The following is a 19,567-nucleotide window of genomic DNA, read 5'->3' as shown; positions in this document are numbered from 1 at the left end:
GTTGATAGAGGAGCAAGTAATCGAAGCTAAACTTAATACATGGAAGTTAGCAGCAGCAGATGTGACAAAGTTCTTTGATGATTTGAATACTTTCTTGAAATGTCCTTTCTTACCACAATTGTTATATTCTGCATCTCTGGCAGGACATGATTATCGAGGGTGACATTTACTTCCACAGAAATAACAAAGTCCACTAGGCTTAGTAGAAACTGAAGCAAGCTCAGTAATACATTCAGAATGTTTATTAATTGTAGCAACATTACTATACTCTGTATGTGAATATATTTCGTTATTTCTTTTTGAGCGTTTTCCAATGAATGAGCTTGGTTGTAGGCCTCAGTAAGTTTAAGAGTAGAGTTTTCTAGTAGGTGTTGGCGAATATGATGAGAGCTTAGACCAAATGAATCACAAATGTATTCTTCACAATGTTCTGAAGCAGAAATATGTTTAAAGTTGCAATCTTTACTGAGTGTATGTAAGGCCTGCAAAAACTCATCAATAGATTCTTCAGACAATTGTTTATGTTTAGCTAACTGATGTCTGGAAAATAATTCATTTTTAGGTTTTACAAATAAGTTTTCCAGGATTTCTATAGCGCCATCAAATGATTCAATGTCAGCAATATAGTCGAACACGGAAGGAGATAAATAGTTAATGAGGATATCGAATTTATCTTCTGTTTGTATAGTTTTCATGAAGTTTGTAAAAGTTCTAAACCAGTGATTTGTCATTCGCCATTCTAAAGAATGGTCACCAGTGTGACCATTCTTTAGAAGCTGATCCAGAATTGGGATTGCTGTCAAATCATTCCGTCTTAGATATTTATCCATTAAAAAATGAAGAATAAATTGTAGTGTAGTGAATTTAGTAGTCTATAAATAACTCTAAACCAACATAGAAGACTTTATTCTTCATATAATAATATGTAAACTAAAATATACAAACAGGTTAGTTTTAGTATACAGATAATTAAACTTAACAAGGATAATAATAATTATAAGAAATAGCACAGTAATCAATCAGGGTAATTACTTCTAGTTGGAATTACAATATTTATATTAATTTTATTAATATTTTGAACATATGTAAACTATTTCTCGTAAACTCTGCGTAACATTTAAACAAATGTCTACTAATTAAACGTCTACTAATTTACTGATTAACACACACAAGGATCCTTTCTTGACATAAGTATATTAAAAAATTAAGCAAGATATATTTTATATTTGTTTTAGTAAATTATTTATTTTAAACTTTAGGAAATAGTATGAAAGTAAAAGACACTTTTTTAATTTATTGTAAAATTTATATAATAATAATTTGTGTTTTAGTTGCACAAAATTTGATCTGATAATTCAAATCCAAGTAAATAGAAAATTATTTATAACGAAATTATTTATAATAAATTTATCTTTGATAAAATAATTAAATACACTAGGAAATTTTTTTGAATAAAAAGCAAAAATTTGATAAAAGACTTGATTTTTATCAAAAAATCAATGCTTTTATCAAAAAAAAACATGCTGCTTATAACTTCTTCATTTTTTGTGTTGTAACCTAAAAAATGATATACTTTATGAACAGATTGTTACAGTGCATACAACTTTGAGCATTTTCAGTTGTCTACCCCTATTATTTTATGATTGATTACTATAGAGAATTTTATACTGATTAGGAATTGTTAAAAAAAATAGATCTAAGAATTTGAAGAAAATTTTATATTGAAGTTTAAAAAGTTATACTAAAAATGCTAATATATGTCATTTTCTTTTTTTCTTTTTACCCTGACCTCGTAAAATGTTAGGGTTAGGCAGCTGAAGCAGTACCCGAAGTTATACGCAATTTATTGCACATTTTCTGTTTGTGTGTTTTTATAAAAAGTCAAAAATGAATTTTAAATTCAAGTTAGTAATTAATTTATTTGTTTTTTTATAAATAATAACTTGAATGACTTGAAACCAGACACACAATTTGTACCTTGATTAGCCTTCAATGATTATTTTCATAATCATTATTTTTTTTTTTTTAATTTTATATTCTGATTCACTCCCAACGAGGCTGCAAGCAACCACTATTAAGTTGAGAGTTACTAGGAAAAAAAAAATAGAGTTATAGAGCAAAGAAACAGTTTTTAGAACATGCAAGAACAGATACAGTGGGATCAGATTCAAGATCGGCTTCCTGTTCTAAGTGATCGAAAAAAGAAGACTTTTTGTCAAGACAAGAGTATAAAGTCGAGTCATCAGCAAAAAAAGATACTTTAAATGTAAGGTTATCGGGAAGATCATTAATGTAGATAAGAAACAAAACAGGACTCAAGGATAGAATCTTGAAGTCCAGGAAATAAAGACTCTTCTTTATTTCCTGGACTTCAAGATTCTTTCCTTGAGTCCAGTTTTGTTGGCCTTCAAGGATGACTTTAATATAATGTATAGAAAGAAATGATTTAATTGCAAGTTAAATAAAACACAAAAAGTTAACACAGAAGTAAGCACTGTGTTGTTTTAACTGTGATCTATAAATTAATCAAACAATTATTTAAAGAATATCACACAGTACACAAAAAAATATAGGTCAGACAAATTGACCATTTGATGATTGATATTTTTTACAAACAATTAAAATTAAAATGCTTTTTTTTTTTGTTCCCCAGAGAGACTCAAGCAGCAAACGCTTAACAAAGTCAAATTTGTATATGATATTAATATGTTTAAATATATACTAAGATTTAGGTGACAATTTTTGTATTCATTTTGTTTTTATATTTTTAACACAATTTAAACCATTTAATTTTTAAATTTGTGTTGTTTACATTATGAATACATATTGTCCTTTTTACTATGAAGAAGGCAAAAGTGAAGCTAAGAAATCATAAAAATATTGATCACGTTTTCTAAAATATCTGAAGTGGTTGGCATAATTGGCTCCTTGATATTTTCAATAAACTTTGTTGAAACTTAGTAGTAGAACTTGCAGTAAAACGCAATACGTTATTTAAATTTTCAGTCAAAATTGGCAAAACTTTTGACAAAATAATATTTACATTGTTAAAACCAAACAAATTTGTTTGGTTTTAACAATGTAAATATTATTTTGTCAACATTTAATCCTATTTTTTATTTTCTCATGCTGTTTTTAATGTTATCTTTTTAACGGTTTGTTTTTATTATAATGATTTTCTTTGTAACAATTTTATTATACCTGATGACGCTGATCACAATAGATCAGCGAAATATCAAATAATATATATTGAAATAAAAATAGATATATTTTTTTCAAAGAAGTTTATATGCAGCTATATTTATTGAATTTTAATAACATAGTATCGTATGACAAAAAAATGATTTTCAAAGATTAAATATATATATATATATATATATATATATATATATATATATATATATATATATATATATATATATATATATATATATAAGGCCTTGTTTTAAATAAAAAATGCTTAATGCATTAGCTTAATGTGATATTTGACGTCATAAAATTCTCTTTATCTTTTTTTTTTTTTTTAAAGACATTATCTTTTTAAAGTTACTGCAATAATATTAACTTTTGTTAAAAAAAAAAAGATAAAGAGAATTTTATGATGTCAAATATATTTGCGTTTTAACTTTTGTTATAAAAAAAAAGTTCAACTCATGCTTTGTGCAAATTTTTGATGCAGCCGTTTATTTAAAATTTAATTTTGAGTAAAAAAAAAATGTTAAGGAAGGAAAACCAAATTAACAATTACGATACAAATAAGCTAATTTTTTTAAAGAACAAATAAGATTTCAATATTGAATAATATTTAGTAATATTTTTAAGTAAATTTGACAGTTAAGTTAAACCCAAGCATTAATTTTAATTTTAATTAACTTAAATATATTTTTTAAATCAAAATTAAATTATATATTTTTTATCAGATTAAAAATATATATTTTTTTATTAAATTAGTTTTAAATTTTTTATCAGAATTAAAGTATATTATTATGATCTTTGCTTCAAGCTTAAAGTATTAGCGTTTTTCAAGCAAAAAGTTCAATTATAAATAAAAATAAAATAAAAACAAAATAAAAATAAATTTTTATTTTTATTTGAGTTTTTTTTATTACTAAATAGCGCTTATATCTAACATAATTGTCATTCAAACTTTTGTAACAAATATTTTTACACAAACCTCATTCAAAAGCTAATATGCTTTTTTTTTAAATTGATTACTTCTTTTATCTTACCGCTTATAGAGTAATTTAAAAGTTAAAAAATGATAAAAAGTTGCTTAACCAAAATTACTTACTGCTTATATAAAATCGCTTAAGGCGTACTTAAATCGCTATACGGGTAACGATATATATCAGGGTGTTAGCCAGCCTGATGGCGCCGCATATTACGCGGTTTCCTAATTGGTTTAAAATTCCCAAAGGTTTTTGAGATCATGGTAAAAAAAAAAAAAATCAGTCTCAGATTTAAATTGTTGCGCTAGACTACTAAAAAACGCAATTAATACGCGCGACAAGGAAATGAATTAAGTTAATCAATTAAAAATTAAGATTAATTTTTTAAAGTGAAAAAAAAGTGTCGTCATTAACTAGCAAGATCATTCATTCGAAAGTTGAAAAAAAATGTTTTTAATTTTTAATTGACGTCAGTTATTCTCCAGTTAAAATTGTTCAATACATTTAATAAATTATTTTATTAATTTATTTTTGTTATTCAAAAACTCTTTATTTACATTCTTGCTTTTTATCTTAAGTTAGGAAAGGTACAAATAAAATTTGCATATTAATAAACATAATATAAAATAAGTTAATAACGTTTTTATATTAAAAGATTTATTAATAATTTTGATAAAATAAGTTAGCTGGGAAAGTAAACCGAAAACATAAAAAAAATCAAAAATAAAACTTGCAATGAAACTTATTATATATGATATATATGCGTAAAACATAAAAGAAGATAATTAAATAATATTATTAATTATTAACCAATGTTTACAACAATTACAATAATTAATTTTTTTTAATTTACAAATTCAAAATTTACATAGGTATTTAATGTATATTTGTAAATTGAAAAAAATCAATCTTAAATGTCTTTGTTACTTACTCTGTGTAGTTAAGGCAATTTTAAAATACTATAGCGTCTGTATGATATTTTGTTGACTACTATATATTTCCGTTAAATGATCAGGTCTGTGAATCATGAAAAGACGGAAAAAATAAAATGATAAATTTTGCGCTATCATAAAATATAAATATTTGAAGCGAAAAAACCCAGATTGTAGATTTTTTTTTTTCTAAATCTTCTTAAAATCCAAATTCGCTTGTCCAAATTCATATAAGATTTTAAATAAATCTGATTTTAGGTAAAATGAACATCATAGATTAAAAACTTTTAACGTTTATTGGCGCTTTTTCTTGATTGCAAGTTCTTTTTTGGTCGGAATTCTTGTATTTTTTGTAAAAATTGATAGAGGTATTGTATTTTGACAACTATATAAAGCTAATAGGTCAGAAACGATTAGAACTAGGATCTATAGTAAATTAAGGCACTTTTTCAAAAGATTTTAACTAAATTCATGTTAACGCTGATGAGCGAAAGTGATCTAAAGGCTCCAAAATAGTATTCTTTGTATTCATAATTAGGAATAGTAAAAAGGATTAGAAAATTATACAAAAAAGAGAAAAATTCTTCGTATATTAAAAAAACCTGAAGCAAAACAAAATATAACATCTAAAGCTTTTGTTTGGACATAATACGCCTATAAAATCATACCAATTTCAAATAAATAAATTCGAATAATTTGTAAATCGCTATAACTACACCGAGTATTTAAATAAAAGTAGCATTATATTTGACAGAAATTAGCGAGCTAACCAATTTTTCAATAAAAGGTTATTAAAATTTCAGAAACTTTAATTTAACTTTCATTTAAAAGCTATCGATTTAAATAAGTTTTTTACTATTTGAATTTATCTTATGATAAAAATTGTAATATAAAGTATGATGAATAATAATACGATTACCTATGTAAGAAAATTAAAAATATTTTTAAACTATTTTAAAATTTTTCGTTTTAAAATACCAAGTATTTTAAATCTGATATATTTGAAATCTTTCCATATAATTAGGGTTGTCAAACGTCTGGATTTTACAAAAATTACAATTTTACGAATTTTACAAATCTGTAATAATTTTTTTTTAGTGTTTTCCTTCGTAAAAGCGGTAAAATTCTGGCATTCCTAAGTATAATGTATAGTTTTTTTAATTGACTGTAAAAAGTTGTTTTAGCAAGTTCAAAAGTTACAAGAAGATCTTGGAAATCGTCAAAATGTTTTTATTTCAATTTTATGAGCATTTGTGAATAATATGTTTAACAGGATGCTACAAAGCTAACACTTTAATAGTACAGTTTAAATAAGTAAAAGCTTATAAGTTGCTTCCCCTAATATCGCTTCAGACAATTGAAACGAGGAGGATCTATTGATCAGCCCTCGGAATTAGGTAAAATGAGACCAGCAATAAATTGCCAAACTTAAATTGTTAGAGGTTGGCATCAGGTCGGCAAAAATATTTTGATACAAAGGGTTAAACTAAAAACAAAGAATTGAAGTCAGTGGTTTTATGCCCACCTCAAACTTTTATAGCAAACTTTTATAGCAGTTAGGTCAGCTTTGCCAAATGTTGACCCTAATTCCAAGGGCTGATTGATGTATGATGAGAATCAGTGATGCAGTGTGTTGATTTCGGACAGGAATCAAAAAGCCCTTTTTAAGTTGAGTGAAGGGCAGAGATGGTGTCACAAATATTCATCTTAGGTAGATATAAATTTTACCTAAATCACTAACCACTGTCGTGTGTAGATATTTTTTTAAGATAATTACTTGCTTTTAAATATTGTTGATATAAATATTGCAATATAGTTGCAATAGTTGCAATGATATAGTTGCAATGATATAGTTGCAATTTAAGTTGAGACTAAAATTTTTTAATTTTTTTTTGAGCTTAGATGTTTATGTTGCGCAACTGAGCTTCTGCACTATGCTGAGGAACTTTAAACTTCGCTATATTGGTGAAGTTGACTCAGATGATGATTTAGAATATGGTAGTTAATTTTGATTTTTATTTTCTTTATGCAAAATTGTTGTTTTTAGTTATACAGTTTAGTTTCAGTTCAGCTTAGTTAAAGGTATAAAATGTATCATTGGTTTATGTTGTGATACTATCTTGTAATTTAGAAGAAACATTTCGAGTATTTGCTGAAATTATTGAAAGGGTAGAAGAAGAAAGGAGAAGAATGGTAAGATTAATTCTTTTTCTAAAAAAATTTCTATAATTATTTTTTAGCAAAATATTTTTTCAAAATATTTTTTAGCAACTTTTTTCTGTTAAAGTTTAAAACAGAAGTAAAAAACTCTTTTTTGGGTCAAGTTACATGTCAGGGTTACATTTGCCAACTTTTTTTGCTAATCACAAAATATAAAAAAAGCAACTACCTTGCATGTTCTTTTTATATCAGTCAATGTGTGCATCCCTAAATCAGTAACATATCAATAGCTGATCTAAATGTGCTTTTATTGTTATAAATATATATATATATATATATATATATATATATATATATATATATATATATATATATATATATATATATATATATATATATATATATATATACACACACACAAGCTTGGTCGGGAAGCGGGATCAATCACTCTCGCGAAAAACTAACCAGATTTTTTAGTCGTTTTGAGAAAATTTCAAAAAACAAAAAAATTTGTTGTCATAATTACAAAATTGTTTTTAATGTTGTTTAGAAAAAGCAACTTTTGCCAACAACTTTTACAACAGAATACAAATGTATTTTAAGTCAATCAGAATGCTTAATTCGAATTCATGCGGATGAGATATGGAATATGTTACTATTGGATTAAAATGTAAAATGCGCGTTTTGATTAGGTTAAAATAAGAAACGCTTAGCATTTTATATTGTTATAATTCCTTTCATAGAAACATTAACTTGTTTTAAAACATACTTAAAATGAGTTTCTCCTCCGCTTACATTTTCATAACTATAATTTACACTTCGATTAAACTCTATAAGCTTTGACCTTTCTCATTTTAAATAATAGTAGAATTTCAGTAAAATTGTAAACTAATGGTTTTAAATTATAAAATAAATAAATCAAACTTCTTTTAAATGTAATAACATAATCATGATAAAAGACTTGATTTAATAAGTAAGAGAAGAAGAAAAAAAAAAGTTAATAACTTGTGAATGAATTAATGACCTTTGCTATGCTTGTGTTATGAATGAATTAATGACCTTGCTATGCTTTAACTTTGCGTTTTATGTTTTTATAAACTTTAATTACTAAAATTTGTTCACCAAAGTTTTCATAGTACGTTTAACTTACGTAATATGGGCCGACCAAAGACCACAACAAAATTCGTCCACATACAAATCTTTACACAGTAAAATAACAATGCAAATTCTGAACAAAAGCCAATTTTTGAAGCATTTGCTGTTAACCAAACTACAAAAAAAGACACAGAACAAGTTCAAGAAGAAGTAGATCAGCAGTTGATTCCTGAAATAAGAACAAACAAAAGGGAAATTGTTATCGGGCGTGAATCAAACGAAAGCGTTATCCTTAATATCAACGAACATTTACTAGATGGATGTATGTACATGATGTGTCACTAATCTCAGCAAAAATGGGAAACAATATTTCCATTTGCTATTTATTCTGCAAAAGATCAAGGTTGGTTATGTAGTATATGTGAAGAATATGGAGATATTGGAAAAGTGTGGAGAACTAAATGCGCGAAGCTTTTTGAACAACCCTAAAGGACATTACTGCACATCAAAATTCAAAGAGACACCAGGATGCTGCCAAAAAATGTCAAAAAAATACTTTTAACTAAAGTTGAAAGTATTTTTTCAAAGGAATTGTATATAATCAGATGGTTGATGGCAGCTCGCTATACAGAATTGCAGGTTAACAGCGGAACCATAACGTCATAAAAAAGTTTTTTAAAACTGTTTACTTTGTAATTAAAAAGAACTGGGCAGTCCGGCAAAACTTTAGTGATATTGTTGAATTTATTCAAGATCTTGGCGATAAGGAGGTATATTCACACTTTAAAATTGCTAGCAAACGAGTGACATACACATTATCAACTAGTGTTGATCAGTTCATCAAAATAATAATTGATAAATTAGACAATGAGGTTTGCACAAAAATTATTTTTCATCTCATCAGCAAGAACACTAAAGTCCATGACTTTAGTGTTCTTGCTGATGAGATGAACGATGTTGCGGATAGGAATGTCTTTTCTGTTTTCATTAGATATGTCGATTCTGATTCTCATACTATTGAAGAAATATTTCTTGGTTTAGTTCAAGTTATTGGAAGAAAGGATGCGCAAACCTTATATGAACAAGTACAGCTAGTTTTAAAATCTAAATCGATAGATATCCAGCAACTATGCTTCCATGGCTTTGATGGAACTAACACAATGAGTGGGGTGCGTAATGGTTTATAAGCTAAGCTAAAAAATACTTCTTCCCACTCAATGTACATTAACTGTTGTTGTCATTGTTTAGCTCTTGTTTGCGTACACTTAATGAAAGAATTTGATGTCCTAATTAGCATTGATGCTAATATTTTGGGAGTTTGGAAAGCCATGAAATATTCTAGCGTAAAGGCCTCAATATTCGGTGCAGCACAAAATGCTGATGGTTTAAAACCAGCAAAGTTACTTATGGCTGCTACAACCCGTTGGTTATCTCATGGCGCTTCTTCAGTACGACTCGTTTCAAGGTTATAACAAGTTATAAACAGCCTTGATGCAATTGTTAATGAGAAGTACGATGCAGAGCTAACATATCAATTACTTGTTCTAACAGTATCAATTACTTGTTCCTGATAATATACTTTTTTTGCTTTTACTGGCTGATGTTTTAGTACCAATAAATAAATTAGCAAAGTTTTTACAAACAAGAAACATAGTCTACTCAAATAAACTTAAAATTAGACCTTTTAAAAAATGAGCTTAACGATATAGCCAATGGTAAAAGTCTATTATTTAACATTCAAATTAATTTCTCAATATATCTAAAGAATCGCGAAGGACTAGCATGTTGATTAAGAAAAAATAATTTGTTTAACATGATGTCAACACCAGAAACAATTGATGAGTTTTTAAAGAAAATAAAAGTGCCATTTATGAGGAGATTAAAAGAGGAAACTGATGCAGCAATACGAATTAATGACAATGTAGTTTTAGCGTTTGATGCATTTAATGCAACTGGTGAAAATCAAGATCCCAACAAATTTAGCTAACATTAGTAAACTTTCACAATTTTATGGCCATGCAAAACCTGCTGTTATTAACAGGTAAAAAATTATTACACCACCATTGTTTAATCCTATTCAAGATAATGATGCTATTTATATTGTTTTCTGTACCGAGTATGCATGTGAGCAGTACTATGATATAATGAAGTTATTTAAATTTAACACATTTTAAACAAAGAAATCAGCTTAGTATAATAGCACTTGATTGCCTTATGCGAATTTCTTTGGTTAGCCCAGGAAATTTAACAAACCAAACTAATGAAGAGCTAACTGACATTTATCGAGACTCGGGCGAGAGATGCGTTGATTTATAAAATGTCTACCCTTTCCAATATGCCTTAAATAAATCTTGTTAGTTTATTTAAAAGAAAAATATTTATATATAAATTTATTATTTATTAAATGTTGTAGTTATAAAGCTTCTCTCGCGGGAGAAGGAGTAAGGAAATAAATTTGATCTCATACTTTATATTAGTTAGCGATTAAAAGGTATTAAGGAAAATAGCCGTTAATATAACATTACTGATTATTTTGGTTACTTATTCCATTTCTCCTATTAAGATAAACTAAAGTTGATTTTAATTTTATATTTTTTTAATTGCTTAAAAAAAAAAAAAAAAGCAAGCTATATATATATATATATATATATATATATATATATATATATATATATATATATATATATATATATATATGTATATGTATATACAGTGGGCAAAATAATTGTCCGTACATTAATGAAAAATAAGGTTTTTTGAAAAAAGCTATAAAACTTTAAATGATAGAAAAAAATAAATTAAACCAATAGATAGCACACAAGAAAACAAATAAAAACGATACACCATCTTTAATTTTCTCCCGACAATTTGAATTATAATTAACTTATTTAAAAGTTTAAAAAATTTTAAAACCAAAAAATTGTCTGTACATTTGATTTAAAAGGTAAAACTTTGTTTATAAATGATTTTTATATTAATATCTTGTACTTTTAGGTTAAATAATACTATAATAAATAAAAATAAACCTTTTCTTAACTACGTGGCTATGATGGAAGGAAAAAGAAAAGAATATAGTATTGACTTACGTAAACAAGTAATTTTTAATAGTGAAAATGGATTATCAATTAGAAAAGTTGCAAAAATGTTGAAAATACCACCAAGCTCTGTTCAATATATATGGGAAAAGTATTTAAAAACAAAATCAGTGGCAAATAAGAGTTGAAAGAGTTGAAAGGTGCATAGTTGGGAAAATCGAGCAGAATAGAAGAAAAAATGTCGTAGAAATATCAAAAGAGCTGGAAAATGAATTAAATATTAAATTATCGCCACAAACAATTAGAAACAGACTGCATGAAGCCAATATTTTTGCACGGACGCCTCTGAGAAAATCATTCATCAGCATAGTGAACAAGAGAAAACGGTTGCAGTGGGCAAAGGAACATGTTCTGATACATTCTGGAATATGATTATTTGGTCAGACGAGAGTAAATTTAATTTATATGGAGCTGATGGTGGTGCAAAAGTTTATAGAAGAGTCGGAAAAGAATATAATGTGAAGTGTTTGAAGGCAACATTTAAATTTTGTGGAGGAAATGTTATGGTTTGGGGCTGCATGAGTGCGTCCGGTGTTGGCAAAATTGAATTTATTGATGAGAAAATGGATCAACACTTATATAGATCCATATTAGAACGGAATTTGGTGGCTTCGGCAGGAAAATTAGGACTTGGAACAGAATTTATATTCCAACATGACAACGATCCAAAGCACAAAGCTGGATCTGTAACCAGATATCTTGCTGCAAATGGCATTAACGTGTTGGATTGGGTTGCACAATCGCCCGATTTGAACCCTATAGAACATTTATGGTCGGTGGTGGAAAAAAGAATGAAAGATCGAGCTCCAAAGAATAAAAACGAGCTTAAAGAATTGGTTTTAGATGTTTGGTCATCAATTAATCAAGAAATTACGTCTAAACATGTTTCGTCAATGAAAAATCGTTGTAGAGCAGTTATTGAAGCTGATGGTGGTCCAACAAGATATTAATTTTATTTTAACTAATTTAAATTTAAAAATTAACATAGTGTACGGACAATTTTTTTGTTTAAACTTTTAACTCTTTTCAAATAAACTTGTATAACTTTTCATATATTAATATATTTTTAACTAATACACTTAAAATTACTTTAATATTATAAAATTTCTTTAAAAACTCTTAATTACAACTATCTAAATACTTTTAAATGTTGTTTTGATCAAATATAGATACTTTTCATTAATGTACAGACAATTATTTTGCCCATTGTATATATATATATATATATATATTTGTGTTCTGTCATGACCTCAGGCACGTTGCTTTTTCGCCTGCGAGTTACTTTGTATGCATGTTTGTGTTTAGTAACCAGAAACTTCTTATATGTTTATTTCATAATTAGTTTTATTAACTTTGATGGTTATTAATAATTTAATTTAAAATGCAATTATTGTTGAAAGTCTTTGTTTACAAAATAAATCATAAAAATTGCTTTAAAAGATTACATTAGAATAAAAAGCAGATTTACATTTATATAAAAAATTACATTTATATAAAAAATATATTTATATAAAAATACTTTTTAAGTAAAAAAAAAGAATACTAATAAAATCTATAATGCACAATAAACTTTCAAAATTTTGACAATTTAAAAAATATATATGGTGTATTTCATAGTTACTAATGTAACATTTGCAAGTTTCATACCTAATTTAAATACTTTCCATTTATATTAGATCCTTGTAATAAAAGTCAAAATGTATTTATATATATGGGCAATATTGGTGTATATATAAAATTTACAGACTATTTGTATTTATCTTCAAGTAGAAAAATATATGTTCGTTACTGACATAACCCTGTGATCTGCTATTTTTCTAATATTAACATTTGACTTCAAGTTTCTCTGAAAGTTAAAAAAAGAAAAAAACTGAAAAATTACTTTGAATTAAAGACTTTTTTATTTAGATGATTTGTTGTACATATAAGCTATATAGATGTATTAGTTCCCTTTGCAATAAATGTTTGGATGATTCTTTTTTAATTCAGTTTTAACCCAATTTTGCTACAAAGTTACTTGATTATTTAAACTCCCAATTTTATACTCCAATATTTGAATGTTAAGTGCATCCATACAATATTCGCAATGGTTCATGAAACACTTAATAAGCGGATTCTCACATGTGAAGTTTAAGTGCATATCATTGTCTGTCAATAAATAATCAAATATGGGATGTGACTTTTTTAAAGTTACTAATTTAAAATGCATACTTTCATGAATAGCACAAACACAAACCTTATGTGGTACTTTGGTGATTGACAAAACATTACATGGTCTTAAGTAAAAAAAGTTTGTTAATCCAATAATAATACTTGGATTTTTAAACATTCCATAAACTTCCTTTATAGGGTAGATCAAATGTTTAACATTAAGTTTTTTTTTATTCTGCCTTTACAAGCTTCAACAAAGTCTGATATGTTTGGTGATGTTCTACTTATACCATAGCTTAGACATTGCACTAATTTTATAGTATCATCTTATACACTTTTACAGTTGCTGCGATTTAACTTAAACAGTTGATTTTCAGCTAATAATGTTTTCAAAATGGAAGTGTTTTGTTCTGGAGATCCAACTAAGACATTTTTTACTTTTTTCATTAACTTACCTTTGACTTGAAAACAAGAAAAAGGACTTGTCTTATTTTTTGATCGCGCAGCAGTTCTCTTCTTCCTCTATACTTCTTTTACCATTCGCTATTTTTTGTATTTCTTATTTTCCTTTGCTCATCATTGAGTGAAATTTTTATTCTTTGTCTATAAGTTTTTGAATAACCTGCTTTAAGAGTTTTGTTTTTTTCTGGATTCTGTTTCCTCCATTTTGCAGACTTTTCTTTTGGTAAATTTTGAATTTATATTAATATCAATTTAGAACATATAAATTATATATTATAATAATCCAAAGGTATAAACAGTCAAAGAAAGATTTTTTAAATCACAATTTTCTCAAAGTTTCTATGGAATACACCATATTTAAAACATTTATTTTTGTAAACAAATAATAATAGTTTAAAAGATTTACAAATAGTCTGTAAATTTTATATATACACCAATATTGCCCATATATATAAATACATTTTGACTTTTATTACAAGGATCTAATATAAAATTAGTGCAAAGTCTAAGCTATGGTATAAGTAGAACATCACCAAACATATCAGACTTTGTTGAAGCTTGTAAAGGCAGAATTAAAAAAAAACTTAATGTTAAACATTTGATCTACCCGGCTTTGCAGATGTGGCTCCAAGAATGAGCCATAGTATTAAAATAATAGTTTGTTTGATAATATATTTTTAAAACAATTTATGCTAGAAATCTCAAAACTTAACAAATTTCTAATAATACAATTTTTACAACATTTCAACAGAATACTCTAGAACTTTATATCACTTAGTCAGCATACCAATAGAATTAGTTTGTTTGTAGATTTGGCGGGTTTTTAGTGTTTTTATTCTTTCACACCAAGGTTTGTGTGTGTGTGTGTGTGTGTGTATATATATATATATATATATATATATATATATATATATATATATATATATATATATATATATATATATATATATATATATATATTTGTAAAATAGCTGAGCAGCAAATGTCAAAAGGAAGAATGACATACACTAGTATTAAAAAGAACTAGTTTTTGAACAAAGCAACTAGTTAAACAGCAATAAATGCAATTAAAACATACAAAAACTAAACCACTAAGGTAACTAGACAAAACTAAACTACTAAAGTTAATCTTTCCGGGAAGCGCGGATGCACGCCTTGTTTAAAGTTAAAAGTAATGTCCACAATTAAAGTAATTTTTTTAGACAAACTGAACACGACAGTTTGTATCTTTTAACTTATAAAGCATTTCAATAATTCGCGACAAAAAGCTAAACTTAACTAAGAAAGAAAAATAAATCCTAAAAAAGGGTAACAAAATTGTAACGTTTTATTATTTTTCTTACGTTTATTCGTTTTGTTGTCTTTTTGCTTTTAAAAATATTTTTGCTATATTTGATGTGTTTTCTCAATACTCATACAATAGGAAAATAAGAAAATAAATTGCTGTATATTTATAAAATATATTATTTGAATAATTAATTTTGTAATGATGGAATAAGTTAAACAAAAAATGAAATTGTTTGTTTTATATTGCCCAATTGCTACGTTAGTATGAGTTACTATAGATAATGAGCATAATGATTGCTCTGCTTGAAAAAATGAATTTAAAAACTTAAAAAAAGTTTTAAATAGGCTCCTAAAAATCTCAAAAGTTTAGTAAATTAAGAATGCACTAGCCTGCAAGCTTATGGAGCATCGTCAATAACAATAGTTCATCAGGAAATAAACTATCGGGTTTAAATGCACAATTTGGATAATTCAACAAAAGTGCAGACAATTTCATTGGGAGTATTGAAAATAACCAAATATTTTATATTTAAATATTAGTATTAATGACTTTTTATTTTTTTACATGAAAAACTTGTTTAAAAAAATATTTTTCTTACAAATAAATAGCAATTAATTTTCTCACTTTCCTGTGCATTGATAAAAACAGTAAAGTTTAGCAAAAATATTTGAAAAACAATTTGAAAAATTGTCCATGTTTCTCGCGCAAATTATAAAGTATTTTCTTAATATACTGACTGAAAAAAGTCCTGAAAAAATTGTATATCAAAAATGCTTTTATTTTCGTTATATTCTTATTTGCTTTTTTCCTCGACTTGTATCAATTTTGGTAGTGGAACAACAAAACAATAACAAATGCCCTAAAAATAATAAAACAGTAGAGCATTTAGGTATATTATTTTTAGACAACATTTTTCTTTTTTTAATAAACTTTTTTTAAACTTATTATATTTAGATTTTCTATTTTGTATAGGCTTCATTTCTTTACTTTGAGTATTGCTGTTTTATTCTCTCTAGTTTCTTATAGCTTTATTTTGCCTCAAATTCCTAAAACACTTACTTTATAAAAATGTGGTCAAGCTAAAAAAAATTGCTTTAAGCATGAACGAACAAGGCGTGCAACCGCACATGCTTCCCGGAAAGGCTTGAAAGTAGTTTAGTTTTTTTTTTTTAGAATAGGATTAATAACAAAACTATAGAAAAAATATGTCTGATCAGGATGTCTCAGCAATACAAAGTTTTTGATTTAATCTGGTTTGTTATACCTAATTTGAATCAGGGATGCAGAGTCTCAAAAGGACTCTGGCCTAATATCTCTATTTTTTCTTGGTCTCTGATGTCCAGGAGCTTCAAACATGTTGGTTGATTCATGATCTTTAATAAGAAAAGAGTCCATGAGATTTAATGACTTGGAACTTATTGTTTTTAACCCCTGAGTCCTGGAGTCCTTGCTGCCATTATACCAAAGGACTCCGAGTAAAAAATTGATTGTTCCTCCAACCTAAAAGTGATAGTTTTTTTTGTAAAATAGTCCACAGGCTTTTTTACATATTTAAAGCTCCTAGATACCAAAAACCAGGAAGAAACTATTTTTTAATGACTTTCAAATCCTTTTTGGGACTCTGCATCCCTGATTTGAATTATGCTGATCAATCAAAATTTATCTTTAAAACTTTATAATTTCATTAAAATAATATAGTTAAGACACCATAATAAGTATTAAGGCCGAAAATATATAAAATTATAATTGTTTTGTCAATGATATTAAATATAAATAAAGAAGAAAATAACATAGTTTTGTTATTAAATACCTAATTTTTTAAAACAAATTTTTGGTTGCATGAAATTTTTTAAATCCCAAAACTATTATAAACTTTAAAATTAAAAGAACGCCCACATAAGCAGTGCTAAACGAATATAAAATGTTCAGATTTTCAGGAAAAGCCATTTTTGATATTTCACTTTCATTAGTCTTCTCTAATGTTTCTAGCGTTAAAACTGATCAGAAGTTTTACACAGAAACAGATACATGCATTGAGAAGGATTTTATTCTTTTTATTTCTTTTTACTGAGTTAAGCTCCCCAAGATTAATAGGGCCTCTACAGTCAAGGAGGTTACTTAACAGTAAAGGGAAGGTTTATAAATTTAAGTAAGTTTAAATGTTATTAAAATTTATTTAAATTTGTTATGTATTAAATACAGTTTAAATATTAATTAATGAAAAAAGTTGTCAAAAATTTATAACCTCTTATTAAGAGCAGTTTGTGAGACAATTTATTACTTTTCCAAAAACAATTTCAGATATGCATCAAAATATACATTTATTTAACTTATTCCGTCATTACAAAGTTTATTAATCAAATAATATATTTTATAAATAAATAGCAATTTATTTTCTTATTTTCCTATTGTAAAAGTATTGAGAAAAAACGTCAAATATAGCAAAAACATTTTTATACCAAACATCACCATAATTTCAATACATTTTGATATCAATCATCACCATCATCTCCTCACAAGAAAAAGTTTAAGCTCAGAAATTTCATTACTTAATTGAATTTATGTTTGATATATTTTTAGTTAGACCATGCCAATTCTCAGTTGATTGATCAGCTTGATAAATTTCGCAAGGAGCAAATCGGAAGTGCAAAAGTAAGCATTTATGTTTTTTTATGAGGAAAATTTTATAACTTTTAGATAGTCCTCCTCCCGTAAACATTTCCGTTGTAATTTTAGGTGGGAAAGTTACCTTTATTTAATATTTTGTTGATAAAATTTGCTTTCTATTAATTGTTGTGGCAATTATTGTAGTTAGAGGAATAAATTATTATCATTGTCATTTATGTCCGGCATTGCATCAGTATTTGCCATGGTAATGCAATTGGTCAATCACTTTTTGACACAGCACTAATTTTTAGTTATATTTATTTTTAAAATTATCTTTTTCAATTATTTGACAGGAAGAGAAAAAGAAATTTGATAGAGAATCAGAAAGAGTGTGTAGTTTGCTTGATAATCATTTAAAGATATCTCCAAAGAAAAAAGATATTGTTTTAACTGAGGTTGGAAAAAGTTTGTTTAAAGATATATATTGCCACAAACTAATTCAGTTCTTTTAATTTTTTTTATTTTCATCAAATTTAAGGCTGATGCTCAACTAGAACATGAACTTGCAAATTTTCGACAGATGTCTTTGGGTTATGTTTCAAAGTTGCATGAAGTGAATGAAAAAAAGAAATTTGAGTTTGTTGAGATTGTACGTACTAAGTAATGATATTCAATGATGAATGAATTAATGCTATTCAATGCTTAACTTGACATTCAATGCTTAACTTGATAAAAACAACTTTTTTTCTAGTACTCTTAATATTTAACTTGTTTTAGATGCTTGCATTTATGTATGGTCAGTCAACTTTTTTTCATACAGGTAGTTTTTTTATTATCATTATAATATTGTGTTTACTTTTAATTAAAAACTTGGATTGCAGGTTATATAGCAGTAACTTGATAAAGTTTTTATATTGTGTAGGACATGATGTTTTCAATGACAACAAAGCCTATTTAACAGATTTACAATACAAACTGCAAACTGTGAGTGTTTTTTTTTTTTTTTAAATTCGGTTTTATCCATTGAACATTTTGTAAATATTATATTATCACTACTGGGTAGTTCCACATCAAATCAGCCAATCAAATTCCACATCAAATCACCCCGCCTATTGAACCATGTGTTTTTATCTTTATTTTATGTTTTGAGATGTGATTCCTATTTATAAAAAAAAAAAATTTAACTAATAATGATGAGTAGTTGACAAGAAACCAAAAGTTTAACATATTTGACATTGACATTAACAAAACAAATTTAACATTGAACTGGTTTTCTAGAATGACCCAGTTTTAATGAAACTTTGAAATAAATGTTTCCCTTAATAAAAAAAGAAACAACAATGAGAAAAATATGAAAATAAATATTAATAGTGCTTTTTTGACCATAAATATGAAAAAATGATTAAAAATTACAAAAGCGACAAACTTATTTGACTAAACTCTGAAGTCTAATCTTTAAGACACTCTTGTGTAGATTTTTTTTTCTGGACACAAAAAATTGGAAAAACAATTAGATATATCATTTTTCAAGTAATTACAAAAAAATAAAATAACATGTTACTTTAAAATATACCATAATTTTCAAGATATTCAAGATCCATGTTTTTT

At 26.3% G+C, this 19,567-nt stretch overlaps 1 protein-coding gene across 2 annotated transcripts in view; it reads left to right on the top strand.

The window, feature by feature from the left end:
- The window catches only part of LOC100203179 (rho GTPase-activating protein 26), a 60,356-nt gene that overhangs the window by 5,661 nt on the left and 35,128 nt on the right, over window positions 1-19,567 (top strand). For both annotated transcript variants that reach the window (XM_065812917.1, XM_065812918.1), the window contains exons 2-8: window positions 7,004-7,099; window positions 7,233-7,294; window positions 17,933-18,004; window positions 18,313-18,414; window positions 18,498-18,608; window positions 18,737-18,779; window positions 18,882-18,943. In XM_065812917.1, coding sequence (XP_065668989.1) covers window positions 7,004-7,099; window positions 7,233-7,294; window positions 17,933-18,004; window positions 18,313-18,414; window positions 18,498-18,608; window positions 18,737-18,779; window positions 18,882-18,943 — 548 coding nt within the window. The remainder of the gene's footprint in view (window positions 1-7,003; window positions 7,100-7,232; window positions 7,295-17,932; window positions 18,005-18,312; window positions 18,415-18,497; window positions 18,609-18,736; window positions 18,780-18,881; window positions 18,944-19,567) is intronic.

The sequence above is a fragment of the Hydra vulgaris genome, chromosome 12 (genome assembly GCF_038396675.1).
Source record: "Hydra vulgaris chromosome 12, alternate assembly HydraT2T_AEP".
In the NCBI taxonomy this organism is placed as follows: domain Eukaryota; kingdom Metazoa; phylum Cnidaria; class Hydrozoa; order Anthoathecata; family Hydridae; genus Hydra; species Hydra vulgaris.
Note: the sequence above shows the minus strand (reverse complement) of the source record. Positions and strands in the feature narration are given on the sequence as shown.